Source organism: Acomys minous (genome assembly GCF_964271855.1).
Source record: "Acomys minous genome assembly, chromosome: 3".
Classification (NCBI taxonomy): domain Eukaryota; kingdom Metazoa; phylum Chordata; class Mammalia; order Rodentia; family Muridae; genus Acomys; species Acomys minous.
The window spans coordinates 57,215,278-57,238,546 of record NC_140485.1 but is presented as its reverse complement, the minus strand read 5'-3'; the positions used below and the strand labels follow the sequence as shown (position 1 = coordinate 57,238,546).

Genomic DNA, 23,269 nt, shown 5'->3' with positions numbered 1-23,269 from the left:
TCTGCCTGTGTTCAGAAACCTCACGAGGCCCTGCCTGGTGCCATCTTTGTCAAATTATCAGGGGCCCCAGTTAGGGGCATGATCTGCAAAGAACTCTAGGGCGATGGAAAATCCTGAGGTTGCTGCCAGTCCCGCCTGCTCTTCCTGCCAATTTGCCCAGGTTGGACTGGCTGTGGTGCTGTCCCCTCCCACCCATGCCAGGTGGCCACCTATAGGCAGCTGGGCCTGGGAATGTGGGTGCTGAAGCCCGCTCAGCCAAGGGACTAAATTGTCAGGATCAGACATAGTGTCGCCAGAGGCCTTAGAAGGCAGAAGTGCTTCCTAGACCTGAGACTATGATCAGCCTTCCTTGAGGGGATTTAGAGGAACTGAAACCCTAAACCAGGATGCATGAGGGCTTTTCTAAGTCTGGTGAGACACAAAGTCCTTGGAAATCCTGACCCCCTACCAAGATCCCAGGGGAGTGTATTTGGAGGGCTGGAGTCAGGCCTCTAAGACCTCAGGTATCCTGGGGAGGCCATAAGCCTCACTCTATACCTTACCCACTTTTACCCACCTCAGCTGACCCCCAGTTCCACTGCACACCTCCAACACCGGCTGACATAATCTTCCTGGTGGATGGGTCCTGGAGCATCGGTCACAGACACTTCCAGCAGGTCAAAGACTTCCTGGCCAGCATCATCACGCCGTTTGAAATAGGACGTGATAAAGTCCAAGTAGGTGGGTACCACCTCCTTTGCCCTGCTCTTGGGGGAGACTGGACTTCTCAAGTCCTCAGCAGCAGAAGGATGGTAGCTGCCCTCAGAAAACTATTATGGTCTGCAGGAATGGCTGGCTCCCGGTCAGAGTCTCTGATGATACCTCTATGAGAGCCTTGGGCCCTGAAAATGTGTCTTTCCCCAAGAGTGGGATTCCTAAAGCCTGTACCCAGAGTGGGCTATTCCGCAGATCTGGTCTTCAAAACTGAGCCCTGCGGCTGAGGATACAGTAGTATAATACTTGCCTAACATGCTTGCCACCCCTCACATGATGCAAAACATAAAGTACCACCCAAAAAAACCCCTCAGCCCAGCAACCAGAGCCCACCCCCAGGTCTGACCCAGTACAGTGGAGATCCGCAGACTGAGTGGGACCTGAACTCCTTCCACACCAAGGAGCAAGTGCTGGCAGCCATACACAGCCTTCGCTACAAGGGAGGAAACACCTTCACAGGTATGTCCTGGCCTGAGGGTTGGCTGTTCTGAAGCCACTTGCATTTTGTAACCCCTTACACTCCTGAACATTTGCGTGATGGGTGGGTGCTGAGCCCACTTCACACTTTAGAAGGCAAAGTTGACATGTGCCCCAACCTTCGGCAAAAGTGTGGGGCTTTGGGTGCCTAGTCAAGAGTAAGGGTTGGCACTGATCATCGTCAGTTCTGTCTGCAACCAACTCAGCTCGACTGTCAGCTGTGCAGGTGGCTTAGAAGACATGGGCATGGTCTTGCTGGGCATGGTACCCACCACAGGAAGAGCTGTCCCTGATCCCAAGTGCCAGCATCAGCTGTGGTTGTGAGGGTACCTGATGATGGCTGCCCATCATTTTGTTCTCTATGTTCCTAAGGCCTTGCCCTAACCCATGTGCTGGGGCATAACCTGAAGCCAGCAGCAGGTGTCCGTCCAGACGCAGCCAAAGTGTTGATTCTGGTGACAGACGGCAAGTCTCAGGATGATGTGCGCTCAGCTGCCCGCGTTCTTAAGGACCAGGACATTGATGTCTTTGTCGTGGGTGAGCCCGCACAGTGCCTGGGCCCTGGGTTGGAGTACTCATGGCTGGAGTGGGCTCTGGGTCACAGACACACCTGCACTCTGGCTTCACCATCTCTGCTGGAAAAGTGGGTGCATGCTTAACTGCTGATCCGCAGCCTCCACACCCATAGAGTCCAGAGTTCCATAGAGGTGCATGGCTCACACCTTGCAGCAGCACCTGCAAAAACAAACAAACAAACAAAAACAAAAACGAAAACAAAAACGGCTCCTGCTTCCCTTGTTGTGACACTCCCCTGCTGCCTGCCACCCTCCAACTCACACTGCAAGTATCCTTCAAACTGGTCCCCTGCCTGGCAGCTGTCCTTGTGCCTGACACCTCTTCCCTCTTCCCCATCTGCTCTCGAAGCAAGGATTGTTCCAGGTGTTCTCTGGGGGTGTTAACCACATTCATTGCACTCTAGTGGGAAGGAAGGAAACGCCAAGCATGTGGGGTTGTTCTAGGAGCTTCTCCCTCTCTCAGGATCCCCCTCCATTATGGGTGGGCACCTGGCACCAGCATCCACATAGCCAGACCTGATTCCCAGAACTTCCCCTGCTCCATTCCTATGTTTCATTGAGACCCCATGGGATCTAGGACATATGGCTTCAGTTTGTGCCCCCACCCCCAGCCCCCATATGTTGGGGACTCTGGTAGGTCCCTCCTCTACAGTCTCGTCTGTAAATATGATGGAAGCCTCAGTGTGGCCTGTTGGCACACACTTCCCCAAAACAGGTGTGAAGAACGCCGATGATGCTGAACTGAAGCTCCTGGCATCCCAGCCACTGGACATCACTGTCCACAATGTGCTGGACTTCCCTCAGCTGGCCACCTTAGCTGATCTGCTCAGCCGCCTCATTTGCCAAAAAATCCAAGGCAAGAAGAGCCCAGGTAAGCACACAGCACCACAGTGACAGAGGCACAGGAAGACTGAAGCCACATCAGGCAAATTTCATGGTCCATGAGGGTGTGTAGCCTAAACCAGGTTGGAATGTATCCTTGGATTTGTTGAGGGTGGATATAGAGGGATTTCCCTGTACCTCCTTACATGGCCACCAGGGGGAGTAGATGGATGTCTTTCCTTGGTCTCTAACTACCTTTCCTTGCAGTCAAACCAGCAGCAGCTACTCTGGTCCCCGTGCCCACTGGACTGACCCTAACCCATGTCACTTCATCCAGCATTCACCTGTCTTGGACTCCAGCCTTATACCTACCCCTCAAGTATCTAATTGTATGGCAGCCTTCCAGGGGTGGTGCCCCCAAGGAGGTAAGAGGGGGCTCCCTGCTTCAGACCATCCTTGGGAGTTGGGCAGCCGACAGGACTCCACCAGCATGGTTCAGGTGGGTTCTGCTGAGCTGTGGATGAGCACTAGACTGAAGGATTCCAGAAGATGAGTCCACATGAGGCAGGAGGGCAGAGGAGGGCGGGGTTGGGAGGTCCTGGGCAGCGGCTGTAGGCACCAGATGCAGTTTTGATGACGCATTGATAGGTCAATTTCACGGTCTTGCATGTCTCCATGGTGACCGGTGCTGCGCTGCTCCGTGTGGAGACCTGATCTCTCAGGATGGCAGTATCATGTCTGCCAAGTCTACACCCTGTTGATGGAGTTCTCCTGCCTAGGCGATGGTGGAAGGGCCCATCTCATCCATGGAGCTACGAAACCTGACCTCCAACACAGAATATTTGGTCTCTGTGTTTCCTGTCTATGAAAGTGGGTTTGGCAAGAGCCTGCAAGGCCGGGCAACTACAGGTAGAGGGGTAACATTGTCTGGTCCTGCCCTTGGGGATAGTACTAGCAAGGCATGGCCACAGGCAGCTCTGGGTCTAACGGTGATGCCGTACCATGCTTCATTATTACTGCTGCTTGTTCTAAGGCTCCCATCCTGTCTGGTGACCTCACATGGCTGAGGCCACTGGCTCTTGGCTCCTGCTGGAGCTACGATGATTCCTGGTTAACAGCTCTGTTGAGATAGAACTCATGTGCTCACACTCACTCACCTACAGGGGACAATGGGTGGTTGTCAGGAAATTCAGGATTTGACACAGACCTTTAATCCCAGCACTCTACAGGGACAAGTGGATCTCCGTGAGTCCAAGCCCAGCTTGGTCTACACAGTGAGCTCCAGGGCAGCCAGGGTTACATAGAGAAACCCTGTCTCAAAAAACAAAAACATAAACAAAAAAGGAACAGTATAATTAAGGGCTACTTACACAAATGGCATCATTCCCAAAAGAAAACTGCACATTTCATTGACAACCCACGTCCTTCACGCAGCCCTGGCAACTTTCACTCTGTTCTCTGCCTCTTCTGGTCAAAGATGGCTTCATAATTATGTGAGGGTGTGTGTGTGTGTTGGGGGGGGGGGTGTTTCAACCTAGAGGCTACATCCCTCACCACCTTTGTAGCAAATTGCCTTACACCAGCAGGGTGAATGGCTTCCCCAGAACTGAGCTGAAAAACACAGCCCACTGACATTTGAGACCTGTGACTTAGAGTCCTGTGCTCTGCTTGGTGGTTGCCTACCTGGCTGTGGCCCATCTGTACAACCCTACTGCTCAAAGTCTTATCACTGGAAAAGGGCTCCTTTGTCCATATCTGTGGACATATATTTTTGCATGGGCCACAAGTCCCCTGAGACTCCTTCTCCCTCCTACCCTCTCCTCCGCCTCGGCCCTGATGATCATCCCCTCCTCAGCACCTCTGCCTCCACCTGGGGCACTGACCCTAGCTGCAGCGACACCCAGAACACTCCGCCTCACCTGGCAGCCCTCTGCTGGGGCCACTCAATACTTGGTGCGGTACTTGCTGGCTGCCTCCGCTGGGGAGGGGCAAAAAAGAGAGGTGAGAGATGGAGGAAGGGAGACTGGGGTGGTGCAGATGTAGGGGGCGGGTGCTTAGTGCTGAGAGTAGACCGGTGTCACCATGTCCCTGCCAGCTACGTGTGGGACAGCCTGAGGTACTGCTGGATGGCCTGGAGCCAGGCCAGGACTATGAGGTTTCAGTGCAGAGCCTTCGGGGACCAGAGGCCAGTGAGGCCCGGAACATCCGTGCCAGGACCTGTGAGTGTCTGTTCACATAGCACAGTGGTTCTCAACGTCCCTAATACAGTCCCTCATGCTGTGGTGACTCCCCTAACCATAAATTTATTTTTGTTGCTACTTCTTAGCTGTAATTTTGCTACTGTTGTGAGTCATAATGTAAGTATCTTTTCAGTTGGTTTTAGGCGACTCCTTTGAAAGGGTCATTCAGCCCCTAAAGGGTTCAGGACCCACAGATTGAGAACCACTGACATAGCATTTACACTGCTCTGTTCTTTAACTTGCTCCAGGGTAGGAGACCACACATAACTCTGGAGGATCCATATGCCCCTCAGGCCCAATACTTCCCACCCTTTTTCCAGTCCTAAGGGTGGGGATGCCAGTGCCTGAGGCTTTGTTGTGCTCTGCAGCTGTCCTTGGACCCCCAAGACACCTGAGTTTCTCAGATGTGAGCTACAACTCAACCTGTGTGTCCTGGGAAGCCCAGAGGCCTGTGCGCCTGGTCAAGGTCAGCTATATCTCTAGTGATGGCAGCCACTCTGGGCAGGTAAGAGCAGGGCCCTAAAAGTTTCAAGGGCCTCCTGGGGGACCCAGAACCCTAGGTAGAGCCAGCATTGACACAGGCATGGGGAGCCTAGCATCCATGGGCTCTCACTCCACATCATTTCCCCTCTTGCTTACACCCTCAGTCCACATCTGTTTAGCCTCCTTATACTCAGCCTTTGGGACGGTGCAAGGGACACAGTGTTGATCATGTCCTAGCCCTCTAGGGGGCTGTGTCTGGCAGGAATTGGGAGGGGGAGACCTAAAGGAAAGACACGTATACATCCATGTGCATGTGCACACATGTATGCACAGTGATGTCATGCTGAGACTGCGGCCACACCTGATTTAGAGGCAGAAGGGTCTGTGGGGGTGAAAATGTGAGACAGGGAGAGTCCCTACTCATGGGCATTCTGGTGTCCATGGCTGATTGCATTTTTTTCCTATTTTGGGAGTCACGGGCCAGCTCAGATCCTGAGCCTGGGTCCCCACCTTGGTAGGAGCTCACATGCCTGATGGGACTGCCTGTATGCCTTCCACAGGTTCAGCTTCCTGGGAACGCTACCTCAGCTACCCTGGGCCCACTTTCTTCCTCTACCATGTACAATGTCCGAGTCACATGTTTTTACCCCGGGGGCGGTTCCTCCATGCTGACTGGCCATGTGACCACAAGTGAGTCAGTGACGTCAAGTCTGGAGGTGGGCGGAGCTGCACTGTGTCCTCATGTCCTGCTGAAGGGCCTGTTGGGTGTCTGTTCTGGCTGTGCTAGGCTAGGTGGGGACAAGTCTCTGGATAGATGCGATAAAGTCTACAGAGTCACAAGGGGCTGGGGACATTCCTCCATACGGCTGGCTGACCCTTGTCTGAAATCAACAGTTCAGGTCAGCACTCTACCCTCCATTTATACATCCCGCCTTCCAGAGAAAGCTCCTAGCCCTAGCCAGCTGTCTGTGATGGAGCTCCCGGGAGATGCAGTAAAGCTGTCATGGTTGGCCACTGCCTTGTCTGGTGTGCTGGTGTATCAGATCAAGTGGATGCCCTTGGGGGAGGGGAAAGCCCATGAGGTAAGAAGACAAGGGCAGGCGACCTTTCAGAGAAACTCCTTTGGCCCCAGATCCCTGCCCATCCCAGTCCTGTATCTTGAAAACACCTGTCTGCCCATAGCCTGTGAATCTGTCCTTTGAGGTGAAGTTTCCTATGATCCCGGTGGACTCTGGACTCTCCTCTCTCTAGATCTCTGTACCAGGGACCCTTGGCACAGCCGTCTTGCCTGGCCTGATGCGGCATGCAGAATATGAGATCACCATCCTTGCCTACTACAGGGACGGCACCCGCAGTGACCCTGTGTCCCTCCGCTACATCCCCTGTAAGTGGCCCAATCTCCATTCAGATGGTCTTGGGACAGGAGCAGCACATAAGGGACCCAGGACCTCATACTCTCAGACCCACTGGCAAGCAGGCTCCCTGAGTCCCTGAGACTCTGGGCTCGACTGGATCTGAGACCACAGTGGGTAAAGGTTCCTGGGGCAGCCGAGGTCCAAGTTCCCCAGCACAGGTGACACAGCCTCTGTGCAAGACCTTCCAGGGGTATTGGAGGACTCAGAAGGGCCACTGTGTAGGGTTGGGCAGGACATAAGACACAATGCAGAGCTGCCTGGCCAGCTGGCCTTCTGGCCGTGGGTACCTCCATTCTGGAGAGCCTTGAATTCCACATTGCCTGGATAGCTGCAGCAAGGAGGAGCCCCCCATCTAGCCTGGTCTTGTCCTCGGAGACCCCCAACAGTCTGCAGGTCAGCTGGACACCACCAAGTGGCCATATCCTCCATTATCGACTCAACTATGCACTAGCCTCAGGCTCAGGACCAGAGAAATCGGTGAGTCTATGAAGGCTAGGAGCCACCTAGGGATTTAGGTACTGATTTTATATGTCTATTGTGGGTAGCAGCTTTTTTTTTGGAGGGGAAGATGAGCAGAGGGTGTACAACCTTAAACGAAGAAGGCAGTCTAAGAGGGGCGGCTCAGACGTCTCCTCCCCACGACAGATCTCTGTACCAGGCACCGAGAACCAAGCTGTACTTCCTGATCTGATGTCTGCTACCAAGTACAGAGTCCTGGTCTCAGCTGTCTATGGAGCAGGGGAAAGTGTAGCAGTGTCTGCCACACACCGCACAGGTTAGTAGGCACCAATGCTGCAGCTTCTTATACACCCTAAGTCCAAGCCAGATTCAAGGTCCAGCTGCGTGCTAGACCTGGTTAGACCTCAGACTAGGCCAGATGCTGGACCCATTTAGACCTCATAGCCAGTGAGACCTCATAGCCAGTGAGACCTCATAGCCAGTGAGACCTCATAGCCAGTGAGACCTCATAGCCAGTGAGGCCTCATAGCCAGTGAGACCTCATAGCCAGTGAGACCTCATAGCCAGTGAGGCCCCAGAGCCAGTGAGACCTCATAGCCAGTGAGACCTCATAGCCAGTGAGACCTCATAGCCAGTGAGGCCTCATAGCCAGTGAGACCTCATAGCCAGTGAGACCTCATAGCCAGTGAGGCCCCAGAGCCAGTGAGACCTCATAGCCAGTGAGACCTCATAGCCAGTGAGACCTCATAGCCAGTGAGGCCTCATAGCCAGTGAGACCTCATAGCCAGTGAGACCTCATAGCCAGTGAGACCTCATAGCCAGTGAGACCTCATAGACAGTGAGACCTCATAACCAGTGAGACCTCATAGCCAGTGAGGCCTCATAGCCAGTGAGACCTCATAGCCAGTGAGGCCTCATAACCAGTGAGACCTCATAGCCAGTGAGACCTCATAGCCAGTGAGGCCTCATAGCCAGTGAGATCATAGCCAGTGAGACCTCATAGCCAGTGAGGCCTCATAGCCAGTGAGACCTCATAGCCAGTGAGGCCTCATAACCAGTGAGACCTCATAGCCAGTGAGGCCTCATAGCCAGTGAGGCCTCATAGCCAGTGAGGCCTCATAACCAGTGAGACCTCATAGCCAGTGAGGCCTCATAACCACTGAGACCTCATAGCCAGTGAGGCCTCATAGCCAGTGAGACCCCATAGCCAGTGAGACCTCATAGCCAGTGAGACCTCATAGCCAGTGAGACCTCATAGCCAGTGAGACCTCATAGCCAGTGAGACCTCATAGCCAGTGAGACCTCATAGCCAGTGAGACCTCATAGCCAGTGAGGCCTCATAGCTAGTGAGGCCTCATAGCCAGTGAGGCCTCATAGCCAGTGAGACCTCAAAGCCAGTGAGGCCTCATAGCTAGTGAGGCCTCATAGCCAGTGAGGCCCCAGAGGCAGTAAAGCCTCGGAGCCAGTGAGACCCCAGACCCAGTGAGATCCCAGATCCAGTGAGACCCCAGACCTAGTGAGACCCCAGAGCCAGCAAGGCCCCAGACCCAGTGAGGCCTCAGAGCCAGCAAGGCCCCAGACCCAGTGAGGCCCCAGAGCCAGCAAGGCCCCAGACCCAGTGAGGCCCCAGAGCCAGCGAGGCCACGTGTCCAACATAGACTGTGGAGAGGCCATGGATAGCAGAATGCTCAAAGCAAACAGAGCAGACTGGATTAGAGTGACTGGGAAATGGTAGAGTATGGAGGGTTCTGCGAAAGAGAGACCTGCTTTTGATGCCACAAGACATGATAGGTCTCTGGTGGGCTGGTATCCTCCAACCTACAAGGCCAGACTCAGCAGTGAACAATCACCTGAGAGCCACAGCTTCTCAGAGTATAGGGCCTTCAGAGGCTGTGATTCCCACTACCTCAGTTATAGTGCCCCCTCTGAGGTCATCTAGCTATAACCCAAATGCCTATGGCTATTGGTTCCTTACTGCTCAGTGGATGACCATTTGCCTGGGACTCCATCTGCCTCTTATTTGGCTACAGAGTCAACCTGTATCCCTGGCTCCAGGCATGTGCTCTTCACTGAATCCAGTCATCTCCCTGACCCTATTATCTGGTTACCTAGGGTTCATTTGAGGCATATATTTTTTTAGGCAGAGTCCACAGTGGAACCTTCATTTTGCCCTGGGGGGTACAGGGTAGGCAGGGCCTACCTGCTCACTAAGTAAGAGCGCAGATGGTGGTGAGGAATGGAAACTGCAGGGTGGGAGCTACAAAAGGAGGCAGGTAGGGCATGGCCTGCTTGAGCAGAGGTCCCCCTGTGCTCGCCAGAGGCCTGATAGTGCCCATGAAGTGCCCCTCCTGGTAGTTGGGCTAGCTTTGACATGACTTACCTTCCTCTCCGTGTCTTCCCAGCAGCCTGCCCAGCCCTGCACCAGGACAGTCCCCTCTCAGGTAGGCCCTGTATATTTGTGTCAGCTGTGCTCTGTAGACTGCTTGCTTTGCTTTTCTTGACTCGTACCAAGTTGAGGCAGAACACCCATGATCCTGGATCAGCCACAGGGTGCTGGTCAAGGCCTGTAACTTCTCAGGCAGGCCTCAGGGCTGGCTGGGAAGTTTTATTCCTGTTTCACAGTGGGGGAACCGAGGGGTTCCAAAGTTAGCATCAGTCAACGTGCAGGGCAGAGGCGGAGGTGGCTAAGTACACTCAGGCCCTAGGTGACTCCCTGTTGCCAGGCGTCTGGGGTAAGTCATACAAAGCCCGGAGTCCTTGTAAGTGCTGTGCAAGAGGGTGGGTAGCAGATGCTCAGCATGGGGCACAACTGGGGATTCTGTCCAACAAGGGAGGGCCTTAAACATATAGGGCAGGCAGATGGGCTCTGCGGTATGAAGGGTGAACCTCACCTGCACCCTAGGAAGAGAGCTCTCTTATTTGTGACAATTAATACTTTAAAAGGAGCTTGTACTTGGGGACCCACCATGACTCTGATAACCCCAATGGCTCATATGCTAGTCTCAGCCTGCAGCTGGGGTCATGACCATAGAGTTCTCTGGCTACAAAGAGCAAAAGGGGCTGCCTGAGGCTTCCTTGATGGCCAGAGTGGGATTCAGCAAGGTCTTCCCTAAAGAGAAGAAACTTGGAGCTTGGTTGGGGCAGAGCGTGGTAGGTGTGTGAGGCAGGTGGCTGGCGCTGAGTGTCAAGGGTTCCACTGTGCTCTGTATCTGGCTTTCAAAGCTGGAGCATCTGGGCGAGCAATTGCCCCCGTGTCAGAACTGGAGCTGAGGAAGGGGAACAGCATGGCCCAGCATGGCTAGAAAGCAGCTAGATTCTTCTTTGGAGGGCAGTGCTGGGCCCATGGCCACCTACAGGACTCTGCTCCAGCCTCTCACTGTTCCCCTCAGGCCACCCCTCCCTCTCCCCTGATCACTTCCTGTTCCACCAGGGTTTGACCTGATGGCAGCCTTTGGCCTCGTGGCAAAGGAGTATGCCTCTGTTCGAGGGGTGGCCATGGAGCCCTCAGCCGTGGGCATGGCCCCGACCTTCACTCTCTTCAAGGACGCTCAACTGATGCGGCGGGCCAGGTGCGAGGCGCCCAAGGGAAGCGGGAGCATGGGGAGGGGCTGTGCAGACTTGGGTGGGAAGAGTTGGTATGGGGCCTGCCAAGTACTCTGTGGCTCTGCCATGACCTTGGCCCAGAACTGAGTAGCTTCTGACATCATGTCAACAGAACACAGACTGCTTGGCTTCAGCCCCCACGCACTCCAGAAACTCTCGTCTGACAGATTAATAAAGTCTCGTGTGTGGAATTAGGCTCCGTGCTCAGCATGACTTGAAGCTATGCATGGGTCTTTTCTCTAGGTGGCCCAGAGGTCACCCATATTCACAGAATTCTTCATGCAAGCCATGGCACCATCCCCTCTAAGTGGCTGTGCATCTGACTGGCAAATCTACCACCATCCTAGATGTGTAAGATGTACGTGCTTTCCAAGAAGCATGAGAAGGCTCACTAGGACCCTGGTGTCCAGTAGGTGCCAATACCTACTAGCCTCACGCTTGAGTCATTTACCTGAACTTTGACACACACAGTATGACTGAGCAGCAGGCTCACTTCCCACACCCTGAAAGAACTGAGACCTGGGCATGTAACAAAAATAAAAATACGGCCTCACAGAGGTAGAAGCCCTGACGTTCATTCCACTACCGCATGCTCCCATCAGCAAGAAACGTGGCCACGCGTGGACTGGGCATGGCGGCATGGGCTCCCACAGCACCGTGGGGTCCAGGTGAAGGCAGCAAGCTGGAGATCTTGTCCTTGCTCGTACCCCTCCATTAGAACAGATAGAAGCTTTGGGCAGGTGCATGCGGAAGCCTCTTGGTCAAGCAGGAGAGAGGCTTGGGGCTGCCCTCCCTGGACTCGCCAGAGCGTCTGGCAGCTCTTGTTTGATTTTCCGAGGATCCTCTACTTTATTTCCCATAGTGCCTATACTGATCTACACTCCCAGCTCTACAAGGCTCTTATCTATAAGATCAACTTGTGCATTTTCTTGTGAGGAGTGTCCTTTGAGGCAGGCATAGCCATTGCTACATGTCCTTTGTGTTTGGCCTTGCCATCGGGTGTCCCTGGTCCTCATGTCAGAGTTGGCACATTTGGCTCTCCCTCGGCCTTTTTGTTTGTTTGTTGTTTTTCAAGACAGCATTTCTCTGTGTGGTCCTGGCTGTCCTGAGACTCACTTTGTAGACCAGGGATCCACCTCCCTCTGCCTCCCAAGTGCTGGGATTAAAGGCGTGCGCCACTATGCGCGGCCCTGCTGTACCCCGTCTTAATGTCTGTCTCTTGGTTTCTCTCACCATCTCTTCTTTCCTCCCTTGTCCCTCCTTCCCACTCTGCCCCAGATTTTCCAGCCTAAGGAGACTTAAATGGCATCTACCTATTCCTTATAAGTCAGTTGGGCTCACTTGCAAAGCATGGGTAAGAGGCTGCTTACAGGAGCCTAAAGCAACTCCACCAGGAAGGAGCCTTTACCCAGCATGAGTGGTGACATCCCCATAGCCACATGAATGACATTCCCCTTCAATTAAGTTCTCCCAAGTTATAGACGCTAGAGACACAAGGCAGCGTGCAGCCAGGGCAGAATTACATGCAGCCAGGACGGAATTTCATGCAGGCGGCTGTGCAGGAGGGATGGCTGGACTCTCAGGCGAGGCTCCAAGGATCCCACCTCCTTCCCCTAAGGTCCAACTGTCATGGCCTCTTGGAAGCAGGCATAGCTGGCCTGGTGAGGGTGGCAGCCGTGCTGTTTGGAGGACCATGTCTTACAACACACCTCTTTATTGGTGGTGGGGGAGTTCTACCATAGAGCAGGTGGTTCATCCTTTAACCACAGCGCAGGCCGCTGAGGTCTCGTTTCCCCCTTGTCTCCCCTGCTGTCTTGTCTCCCCTCTCACCACAAGCCTCATCAAAGCTGTCTACACCCTTAGTAGCGAGTTCCCTTTGTTGTCCCTCTCCTCACGTGAGTGGCTTTTTCTGTGGCTCTCGGTCTATCTATTTGCCTTTCTGGGGCTCCAGAAGAGGGCGGGACAGATAACTAGTTTCCTCAGAGTGCTCACTTAACCCAAGTGGCTGCTGTGAAGGAGATTCCTTTCTTGTGGTAGAGTGGAGAACATGCGGTCAGTGTGTTTGGAGAACTGCAGTTGTTCTGTGTGAGGTGGCGCCTGGAATCCTAGAACTCAGGGGGATGGGAAAGGGTTACTGTGGTGTAGCCAGCCCAGGCTCTGACAGCTTGCTCCAGCGTGGGCTACTGTGGCCTACCGCCTACTCTGACACCTCAGCATATAGACTCAGTGGGAGCAACTCCTGAACCCCAGGACTGCTCAAGGGACCTTCCTGCTATAGTCTGCCTAGTCAGGGCCCTTGTCACCTACAGTGCTACTGGGCATAAGGGTCTCATCAGTCCTTACCCAGTGACCTCCATTGCCACCTTGTCCTGGCTTCAGGGAACAGATGGTCTGTGGGCCCAGGAGCCTTGGCACGTCTTGTTGAACTCTTGACAGTTTTGGGTCGGGGCTGCTCTGCTGTACTCCCATTTCCTTATGCAGAATGAAGACAGGGAGACCTCATCACAGTCCCCTGATGTCTGTTCCAACCCCTTGCCTCTCCAGTGACATCTACTCAGCAACCCTGCCACCAGAGTACACCATCGTCTTCCTTGTGCGTCTGCTCCCCGAGACACCCCGAGAAGCCTTTGCACTGTGGCAGATCATGGCTGAGGACTTCCAGCCCATCCTTGGGGTCCTGCTGGATGGTGACTGTGGGCCCCATTTCACCCTTGGCAGTTGGGGGATGGGGCCCCTGTTTCCCTTCTTAACCTCATAGAACATGAGCCCAAGAATGCCAACCCTAGTGCAAGTTGTGGTTCTCCCCAGGCAGCTAGGCATGCGCACCCGTCATCAACAGACCCCGGAAAGCACCACAGCTTTGCATTTGGTCTGTCACTGGCCACCCTCTTCCAACTTACCGTTGTCATCTGCTCCCTGTCCTCCCTGGCAGCTGGCAGAAAGTCTCTGACTTACTTCAACCATGATCCCAGGGCAGCCTTGCAGGAAGTCACCTTTGACCTGCAGGAGGCAAAGAAGGTTTTCTTCGGAAGCTTCCACAAGGTCCTGAGAACTGCCTGCATGAGCTCTGTGGGCCCTGACCCTCTCGTGGCCTTCCCTGCATGTGGTTGTCTCCCCTGAGAGTTGAACATTAGTTGATCTCTACCTATGGCCCTGGTGCGCCTCTGCTCTGACTGTCCCTCCTTAATTTGAGTCAGAGAGCAAATTCTTCTCTTTGGAAGGCTCCTGCAGCAGCTTTCTCTGGGGAAAGCTGAGGCCCTAGGAGGTTCCATCAGGATCTGCCCCCAGACCCTACGTGTTGGGCCTCTTTAATCTGTCTTGATGTGATCTCAGGTGGGAGACTGACTATGGTGTCTACAGGTGCATGTGGCTGTAGGCCACTCCAAGGTCAGACTTTACGTGGACTGTCGGAAGGTGGCTGAGCGGCCCATCGGGGATTCTGGCAGCCCACCCACAGCTGGTTTCGTCACACTAGGGAGGCTAGCCAAGGCCAGAGGGCCACGGAGCAGCTCAGCCACAGTAGGTTTGGGCCTTGTTTTGTGGGATGGGTGAGTTCTGCCTGTGGGGCCTGACCTTTCCCCTGCTTCACAGTTCCAGATCCAGATGTTGCAGATTGTGTGCAGTGACACCTGGGCAGACAAGGACAGGTGCTGCGAGCTTCCTGCATTGGTAGGTGGCAGCAAGGCCCTGGGTATTGTCCCTCGGTCCCATGAGAGTGCATATAAGGCTCCCTGACACAGAATCGGGGGTAGTTGACATGACTAGACCCACTATGCGGAGAGAGATGAAAGCAGACTCTCTGAATGAGATATCATGGGTGGGGTGGGGGGCGGCTGAATAAGGAAAGTCCCACAGGCATTTGGAGGGAAGGCCAAGAAGCTTCATCTACAGCTACAGCGGCTGCCATGGACTGGGACATATGCAGGACACCCACTTTCCATCAGTGACTGACAACTGTGTGTCAGAAATCCCTGGTCAGTCCTGGAGAGGCTGTTTCCCCTTCTCTACAGGTAGAGGTTCATTCAGGGGGGGCTGTGGAACCATCCTAGGCCTGCTGGGGACTAGAACCCACACTGAGCTTGGCCATGCTAGGAGCCTGGGGGGAAGTGAGGAAAGGGAGACTCCATCATGCCATAGGGCTCATATTGATATCCAGGAAGGGCGCCCTGAGGCCGCTGCATACACAGGGCTGAGAGCCTTCACTCTGACCTGACCTGTCCTCCCTCCGATGACAGCTCTACAGGCTTCCTGACTTCCAGGGAAAGGTCCGTTGAGCAAATGATGTCTTTTCTTCCAGCGGGATGGAGAGACATGCCCAGCCTTCCGTTCAGCCTGTGCCTGCTCATCTGAGACCCCTGGGCCACCAGGGCCCCAAGGCCCTCCTGTGAGTCCTTCATCTTCTCCCCTGGGGGAGACCAGTGATTTATGCTGCCATTGGTGGGGGTGGTGTGGTCTACATATGCCCCCTCCCATCAGCCTTCAGAAAACCAGACCTACCAACAGCCCTCCCTGGGCATGTTGCCCAGAGTACTGGTTTCCTTAGGTTTCCTCCATGACTAGCAGGCCCACCAGGCCAGTCTGGCCAGCCACCCTGCACATTGGCTGAGCATTTTCCTTTTAGATATGTTCTCCATCTGTGGGCAGGTGTTGGCCTTTCCCTACAAGGAACTCAAGTTTCTCCAGTATTCCTGATGGAATGAGTCCAGGTCCAGCTGGTCTCCAGGACTGTCCTGGTGGCAGCTGGTGGGCAAACTGTGACCCATAGCCTTGCAGGCAGCTCTGCCTTGGGCACTGGGGAGGAGCTGGCCAGCACCATAAGCCTCTCTACCTTGGGCAGGCCATGGCATCCTCAGAGGATGTTCACACATCTTCCAGTGTTCTCTCTGCAAGCTCAAGGCTCCTGGACCAGTCTTGCAGGGTGGCAATGCTTCCGGAGTCAGTGGTCACAGGGCACCTGTCCAGACCACTTACTCTGCACATGGTAGTCCACAGGCCTCATTGTCTATAGGCTCAGGGTGTGACCTCAAATCTGCCTCACTCCAGTGGGTGCCCAGCAGCGAGGAGGAGGTCAGTAAGGATGCCCTTGATCTTGGAGGATCCTTTTTCTCCTGGCCACACAGATAGGAATCCACGGCTGGAGGAGACTGGATATGAGAGGGAGCCTGAGTGGGACTATGGACCATGCTGGGCCTGATGCTCAGTCCTGTCTGTATCTTCACAGGGCCTCCCTGGAAGGAATGGCACCCCAGGACTGCAAGGACATCCTGGGCCCAAGGTAGGCCTTATGGAGTACAGGAGCCATGAGCCTGGTCTGACCTGCAGTGGGAGAACCCTGCAAATTCAGAGCACAGGAAAGGGCTCCCAGCTGTAGAAAAGCAGGGCTCTGACAGCACAGGGAAATAAATCAGCGGTTTCTCTGTGTTCCCCGACCCCTGCTGGACATCTGGCCCCGAACCTAGAATTTGGTGGATATTTGCTCATCACCCACTCTTACAGGAAGGATCTCCCATATGGCACAGGTGGGGAAACTGAGGCTTGGGGGGGGGCAGTGAGTGTGGCCTGGCTGCCCAGCTCCTCAGCTCACTCTTCATCCCCTTCCATTGACTCTTGCTAACTCTTCATCTACAGTTCACAGGAGACTGAGTTCCAAAGCGGTTTCAAACATGATTAGCCTCAGAATTTGTGGCATCTACAGGGTCTATGGGCATGTTGGGGAGCGGGTCCGACTCTGCAGAGGTTTGTGGGTGTGTCAAGAATACAGTGTGACTTTTTTTTTTTTTTTTGAGATGTAGAATTACTATCTATACCAACTGGGATGGCACCAGCAGCCCAAAGAGTGACTCATTAAAGTTGATCTTGATGAGTAAAATGAGTTTATAAGGGATTATTTGGAGAAAAATATAGACCGTGTTTTGCCCTCCATCTAAGTCTGGGTTCAGAACACTGCCAAGTACTAGAGCAGCAGCGATGACTACAGGCTCAGACAGCATGTGCGCTGCACAGACAAAATCAGGCAGGCTCGGGAAACCTATGTTTGTGTGTGCTCCATTCTCACAAGCCTCATTAGGTGAGACTTGTGCCGGTCTCAATAAACACCATCTGACTGTGGAAAGGACAGCGTTTTTCCTATAGTCTTGCAGATTAAACAGCTAAATGACAGTCCTCCGTAGGCTGGTTTTCTTGGGCGAGAGTGGGAGAATTGGTTTCATTACACGGGGTGGGGACTGGCGCGATAGAGTCTACGGGTTTGTTGGGATGAGGGTCTCAGTCTGAGGCATGTGAAGGTGACAGCAGTGTACTTCAGCCGCAGCACCATACCCCCACAGCGGCCTACAAGGTGCTATTCCTGCCTCATTCTAGACTGGTAGGCCAGAACGCCACATGTACAGAGCACAAGCTGTGCACAGAGTGGCGGCAGCTGCTGGAATATGCTTCTCCCTGGCCTTGCCACCCTCACCCACCTCTGAGTCTTCCAGAGGGTCTGAAACACTGCACCCTATACCTTGCCCTGCCCTCACCCTGGCACTGTGCCTTTGAGGAAGGACTGTGTGTCCTTGGGCAGAGCTGGCTGAGGTCTTTGCACTGCGGACATGTGTGGCTAGTGAAGTGAGTGCTCAGCGCCTCTGAAGGTGCTGCAGTGCACTTCCCTGTGTGGGCACATTCTGCAGGAGTTCACCAGTCCTCAGGGATGGATTCCCTGGGTCCTTCTATGCACAGTGCCGGCTGTGCCTCTTGGACGCTCAGCAATGTGTACCTGTTCTCCCAAGGCGGGCCAGCTGCTCTGCAGACCTCGCCTGGATGGCTGGCTGATAGTAGGCAGCCTGGTGGGTAAAAATGGGCATGATTGTGGTTTTGTTTGGTTTGGTTCTTCTGGCTTGTATGTTTGGGGGAGGTCTCTCTGTGTAGCCTGTACTAGCCTGAAATTTACTGTTCTAGCTTGCTTGCTATGCTAGCATCTTTCAGAAACTGCCAGGATTTTCATGTTACAAACGTGTCCTCCAGCTCTCCTCTCTGGGATGTTTTACAGTTTGGAGTCAGCTATGCTGCTGAAATGACTTGTGACTTCCTTGCCATTTGTCCTGTGCCCTTTGACCTTGTTTGTGACTAGTTTCTATACAGGTTTTTAGGGCAGTTTTTGACCAGTCTACATTATTGCTCTATTTCTTTTTTTTTTTTTAATTTCTTTTTTTGTTTGTTTGTTTGGGTTTTTGTTTTGTTTTTCAAGTCAGAGTCTCTCTGTGATAGCCTTGCCTGTCCTGGAGTCACTTTGTAGACCAGGCTGGCCTCAAACTCACATCGATCTGCCTGCCTCTGCCTCCCAAGTGCTGGGATTAAAGGCATGCGCCACCACTGCCCGGCCCCGGCACTATTGCTCTATTTCTTCTGGATTTTGAATTGTGTAGGCTGTTTAAAAAGGCCTCCCAAGGTGGGAAGGATGCCTCAAAAGGTGACATGCTTGCCACCAAGCCTGACTACATGAGTTTGACTCTCAGGACCCACATTGTGAAGGACAAAACTGACAGAAGCTGTCCTCCGACCTCCACACATGTGTCCACAAACACTAAATACATAAGTGTTCAATACAATTAGCATTTAAAAGGCCTTCCTCAGCCTGGGAGTAGAAAGTGGACACCCTCTGGTTTCTCTGGAGCTTCTGGACCTTGCAGACCTGCACATGTCGGCTCATCCCCAGCTTGCTTGGTGTGAGGTAGAAAGAGCCATCTCCAGTCCTTGAAAATCTAGCATCTAGTCCCTGTCCCCTAAGGCTTGAGCCCTGCTGGTGAGGACAATCTCACCTAGTCCTACCCTCCCCCACTGGCTTGTCTACCAGGCCCATGTGCTCAGCCTGGCCAAACTGTTCCTGTCCACTGGACAGGTCCAAGCATCATGAATGACAGTAAACCTCCATAGCTACAACTTCAACACAGGCAGATTCAACCCACAGCCAGCCGTGCGTGTGCGTGCGTGTGCGCGTGTGCGTGTGCGTGTGCAGGTCAGAGGACAACCCTGTCCTCAACGTCCACCTTTATGTGAGTTCCAGGGATTGAACCCAAGTCTCCAGGCTTGTGCAGGAAGCGTCTATCTGCTGAGCAATCTTGCCAGCCCCGTCAGGTCCTCTTTGGAACATCGGTGATTCTCCTTGCTCGTTCAGTGTTGGACTGTAAAACTCACCTATCCGTTTAGCCTGGGAAATGTTGCTGGTGTTTGAACTGGAATCAAGTTCAGGCTATAGCTGTATTTAGGAAGAAATGGTACTTTCAGAGTTTGCGCCTTATTGTCCAGGGGCATGGTGTCCTGTTTGTTGGAGGGCTCCGGGTCATGCCTAAATGTTGCTTCCCTTTGCTGCTGGTGAAACTGGTGGTCTTAGTTCTTGTTACAGCGCCTCCCGTGGGTTATGTGCAGGCTCTTTCCTTGAGGTGTGTTTGTTTGTTTGTTTGTTTGTTTTTTTGAGACAGGGTTTCTCTGTGTAGCCTTGACTGTCCTGGACTCACTTTGTAGACCAGACTGGCCTCGAACTCACAGCGTTCCACCTGTCTCTGCCTCCCGAGTGCTGGGATTAAAGGCGTGCGCCACCACGCCTGGCTCCTTGAGGGTTGGTTTTGTGCCCAGCTTTTTAAATAAAAGACTTATTTATTTGTTCATTTATTTATTATGTATACAATGTTTTGCCTACCTGTACACCTGCAGGCCAGAAGATCTCACTATAGAAGGTTGTGAGCCACCATCTGGGTGCTGGGAATTGAACTCGAGACCTTTGGAAGAGTAACCAGTGCTTTTAACCTCTGAACCATCTCTCCAGACCTATACCGAGCTTTCTTACTTGTTATTATTTTGTCTCCGTGTCTTCAGAGTCCCATGGATCACGTGCATGGTCACTGTCCTCACCTGCCCAATGTTTGTAACTCTGGTTTCTTTTTCTCCACTAGTGGTGTTGGCGACCCTGTCAGATGGCACTGTGCAGCAGTACAGATGCCTTTGTCTCTCCTCTGGCACAATTCACTAAAGGCATTTTTACATGATAACGATATTCCTTTAATCTTAGTTTATTTGGAATTTGGAAAGCAAATCAAACAGGCAGAGAATAAATGCATCGTTTGTTCAGTGATTACGGCCATGATCAAGCAATTTTCTTCTCGAAGCTACTCGCTATTAATTCTGCTGTTTCCCCACACGCTAAGGGCTCGCGCATCATTAAGAAGCCAGCACAGTGTTGGCCCTCATCACCGTTTCATATGTGGCAGTGCTCCGCGAGCGGTGTTTTACTTATCGTTGTGCTTTAAGAAGACTGAGCCATAGGTTGTATCATGTTTGGAGCAGTGGCTTGTTTAATTAAAAACATCTCAGTTTAAACATCTGGTGTCACCTTAGAGCTTGTGGGAACCCAGCCTATGTTTGGGGTATCAGAGTTTACGGAGACACCCCTTCCTTCCCCATGTGTCAGCACATTTCTGTGCTCCTTCTCTCCTTTTGGTGATTTCTGTGCACATTTCCTCTCCAAGCCCCTTTGGAGCCAGAGCACAATAGCAGAACTGGAGTAGAGTGAGGAACCAGCTTTGAACCCTGGCTCTATTGTGGCTTGTCTATGGCTCTGGATAAGTGACTGGGGGCTGATTGTACCTTACAGATGGGTCCCAGCAGGATCCTCTCAGGGTACACTTAAGGACACCTTTGTTCTCTTGTGTGAAAACCACCAGGTGGGTGGTGGACACAGTGCTGAAGGCAGGGAGTGAATAGCAGGGGATGGGGGATATGCCTTCTCAATTTCTCTTTGTGTCTCCAGGGAGAGCAGGGACCACCTGGACAAACAGGACCTGAAGGCCCCGGAGGCCAGCAGGGGTCACCAGGGACCCAGGGCCGTGCAGTCCAGGGACCTATGGTAGGTGCTGGTCTATACCCGTTTTCTTTCCTTTTGTCTCTCATCCCTGCCTCTCAGTCCATCTTTCCTTCCAGGGGCCACCAGGAGTTAAAGGAGAGAAAGGAGATCATGGCCTCCCAGGCTTACAGGTAATGGCCAGGGCTGTGGCAGAGCAGGGCAGGGCTATGGGTAGGATCCTCCTCTGCATATGACATTGTCCTCTGTCTGGTGGATTATCTCTGTTCCCTCACAGGGCGTCTCTGGCCAGCAAGGCATCCCTGGGAAAACTGGCCTACAGGGACCAAAGGTACTGGCTCCAGGCCCAGTAGGTGGTGAGTGGGTGAAAGCGGGAGCAGGTAGAGCCTTGGAGACAGCGGCTTCTTCATCTGCCCTGCTCCCTGAGGCCAGGCTAGCAAGATAGCTATCTCAGCCCACGCTATGGATAAGTGCTGTCACCTGGCGTGGGGTGAATGGAGGCAGCTTCTCTAGTCAGAGCTGGGGCAAGTTGTACATCCCACCTTCCCAGGGTACGTCACCTTCTTGGGGGGCAGTACTGGCCTGTACCCAAAGGACATCAAGTTGATAGAAGAGAAATGCTAGTGAGAAGACCATATCAGGGGCTGTTGGGGTGGTCGCGGTAGAAAGTCCCCATCTTGATTCCCCCCTCCTCTGCTCTTCAGGGAATGAGAGGACTGGAGGGACCCGCTGGCCTGCCTGGACCACCTGGCCCCAGGGTAGGACCTGCTCAGGATCCCCAAGGCTCTGAGAACTGGACCTGGCAGGCTAGTTTGGGAGAAAGGCTCTGAACATCACCTGCCACTGTCCAGATCACTTTGGAGGAGGGGATTGTTCCTGCTGCAGATTTCCACAGGGCTCTCTCTGCTGGGCATCTGGGTGTCTGTACCCGGAAGCACCCCAACTCCACTCCAGAAAAGACCATTGCCCCTGGAGCAGGTTCCTATGGAAAGGGACCCTTGTACAGGCCTAACCATACCTGCACCCTAATTCTTCAGGGTGGGGGTGCCAGGGCTCCTGACTGAGCCTGGTAGGCTAGACTGGCTGTGCCTAGATGCTGCCAGACTCCCCAACAAATGGGACAGCAAAGGCAGCCGCATGGCCCTGCAGAAACGCGGAGCTTCCGCACCTTGAGACGTTCTTCCTCAGTCCCAGAGGGTCTTCACTGTGAGCCCTGTACCCAGTGAACCTTTGACAGGGTGCCTCAGGCCAGCAGCTGAGACTCACCAGGACATGCTACAAGGACTACTCTCTGGGTCTGGGGAAATCCCAGTGTGTTTCTGCCAGAGTACCCAGAGCCTAGCAGGGAGCATTTCACTGTAGAATAAACACTGATGGACAGTAGGTGAGGGGTGGGTAGTCTATCCTGAAACACTGATAGACAAGTGGGTGAGGGGTGGAACTCCTATTCTGAGTATTGAACATAGGTAACATTTTTGTCTTATGTGCCAGGGGAGGGCTTGGGAGGGGCTGCCCTGGGTGCTGCACCAATGGGCTTCTATAGACACTGGTTTGGGCACAGGACCTAGAGCATGCTGGGGAGGAGGGCAGGGTTTGAGAGCAGCTAGGGTTATCCTTGTGAGGCAATGGGACCCTGGATAGCAAGCCAGGTTGGGGGAGGGGGAAGGAATAGTCTCCTTGAGACTCACACTCTGATATCTGCATTTTTCAGGGGTTCCAGGGCTCGGCAGGGGCCAGGGGCACCAATGGGGAGCGAGGACCCCCAGGAGCTGTGGGGCCCACGGTAAGCACACCCCCCAAGGCAAGGCAGCCAAGCAACAGGGAACTGTGCAAGCACAGGTTCAGGGGCTCCCTGTTTAGAGCTCCCCATGGCTCCCAGAATTGGGAGGAGGGCAATAGCTTACTTGTGGGGACCCAGCTCCCTGGGAGGCCACCTTAGCCTTCAGTCAAGAAGAGTAGGGTTTCAGCAGCTTTAGAGCCCTCAAGTGGGCTGTGTAATGTGGGCACAGCACAGGGAGGATCCAGGTGATGAGCAGTTCTTGGCTCAGGCCTGCCTCCAGGCCAAGGGAGGGGGCTGCTCTCTAGGCAGTGTTCCAGCTGTTTGGGAGCTCCGCCCATAGTCCCCAGCACAGAACTCAGGTGGGGAAAGGTCCTTTGCAGATGACTCCATGTCCACTTGGGACTGTCTCTGCTGTGGATGGCCAGCTTCACTTGCTGGAGCTGAGGGCACACACTCCTGGAACTTGGTAGCTGGGTCGGGGCTTCGACACCACGTCAGCCTGTGTGGAGTCAAGCCTGCTACGCGTTGCTGTTGCTGTGCCTGCAGCTCCTTGCCTCTATGCTGACTGCGGTTTTTCCCCCTTTACCTCCTGCTACAGGGTCTACCTGGGTCCAAAGGTGAACGAGGAGAAAAGGTGGGTGAGGCCCATAATCTGGAGATTGGGACTCCCTTGTGGCACCTGCCATGGGTCCTCAAAGCCATGTCCTCCTTCCAGGGAGAGCCACAGTCCCTCGCTACCATTTTTCAGCTGGTGAGCCAGGCCTGCGAGTCAGCCATAGAGAGTAAGTGAGGACCACTCTGCCCTGCCTCATCCTTACCGGTGAGGCTGG

At 53.7% G+C, this 23,269-nt stretch overlaps 1 protein-coding gene across 4 annotated transcripts in view; it reads left to right on the top strand.

Annotated features, from left to right (window-relative positions):
• The window catches only part of COL20A1 (collagen type XX alpha 1 chain), a 35,043-nt gene that overhangs the window by 10,041 nt on the left and 1,733 nt on the right, over positions 1 to 23,269 (top strand). For 3 of the 4 annotated variants that reach the window (XM_084776956.1, XM_084776954.1, XM_084776955.1), the window contains exons 6-34: positions 562 to 720; positions 1,093 to 1,212; positions 1,603 to 1,767; positions 2,521 to 2,676; positions 2,895 to 3,052; positions 3,407 to 3,536; positions 4,483 to 4,628; positions 4,723 to 4,846; positions 5,236 to 5,372; positions 5,911 to 6,040; positions 6,290 to 6,432; positions 6,602 to 6,734; positions 7,094 to 7,242; positions 7,411 to 7,540; positions 9,627 to 9,665; positions 10,655 to 10,793; positions 13,372 to 13,514; positions 13,760 to 13,869; positions 14,188 to 14,346; positions 14,419 to 14,496; positions 15,125 to 15,211; positions 16,049 to 16,102; positions 20,609 to 20,704; positions 20,779 to 20,832; positions 20,937 to 20,990; positions 21,364 to 21,417; positions 22,371 to 22,442; positions 23,038 to 23,073; positions 23,155 to 23,221. In XM_084776956.1, coding sequence (XP_084633082.1) covers positions 562 to 720; positions 1,093 to 1,212; positions 1,603 to 1,767; positions 2,521 to 2,676; positions 2,895 to 3,052; positions 3,407 to 3,536; positions 4,483 to 4,628; positions 4,723 to 4,846; positions 5,236 to 5,372; positions 5,911 to 6,040; positions 6,290 to 6,432; positions 6,602 to 6,734; positions 7,094 to 7,242; positions 7,411 to 7,540; positions 9,627 to 9,665; positions 10,655 to 10,793; positions 13,372 to 13,514; positions 13,760 to 13,869; positions 14,188 to 14,346; positions 14,419 to 14,496; positions 15,125 to 15,211; positions 16,049 to 16,102; positions 20,609 to 20,704; positions 20,779 to 20,832; positions 20,937 to 20,990; positions 21,364 to 21,417; positions 22,371 to 22,442; positions 23,038 to 23,073; positions 23,155 to 23,221 — 3,222 coding nt within the window. The remainder of the gene's footprint in view (positions 1 to 561; positions 721 to 1,092; positions 1,213 to 1,602; positions 1,768 to 2,520; positions 2,677 to 2,894; positions 3,053 to 3,406; positions 3,537 to 4,482; positions 4,629 to 4,722; positions 4,847 to 5,235; positions 5,373 to 5,910; positions 6,041 to 6,289; positions 6,433 to 6,601; positions 6,735 to 7,093; positions 7,243 to 7,410; positions 7,541 to 9,626; positions 9,666 to 10,654; positions 10,794 to 13,371; positions 13,515 to 13,759; positions 13,870 to 14,187; positions 14,347 to 14,418; positions 14,497 to 15,124; positions 15,212 to 16,048; positions 16,103 to 20,608; positions 20,705 to 20,778; positions 20,833 to 20,936; positions 20,991 to 21,363; positions 21,418 to 22,370; positions 22,443 to 23,037; positions 23,074 to 23,154; positions 23,222 to 23,269) is intronic. The other variant, XM_084776957.1, reaches the window with a different exon arrangement.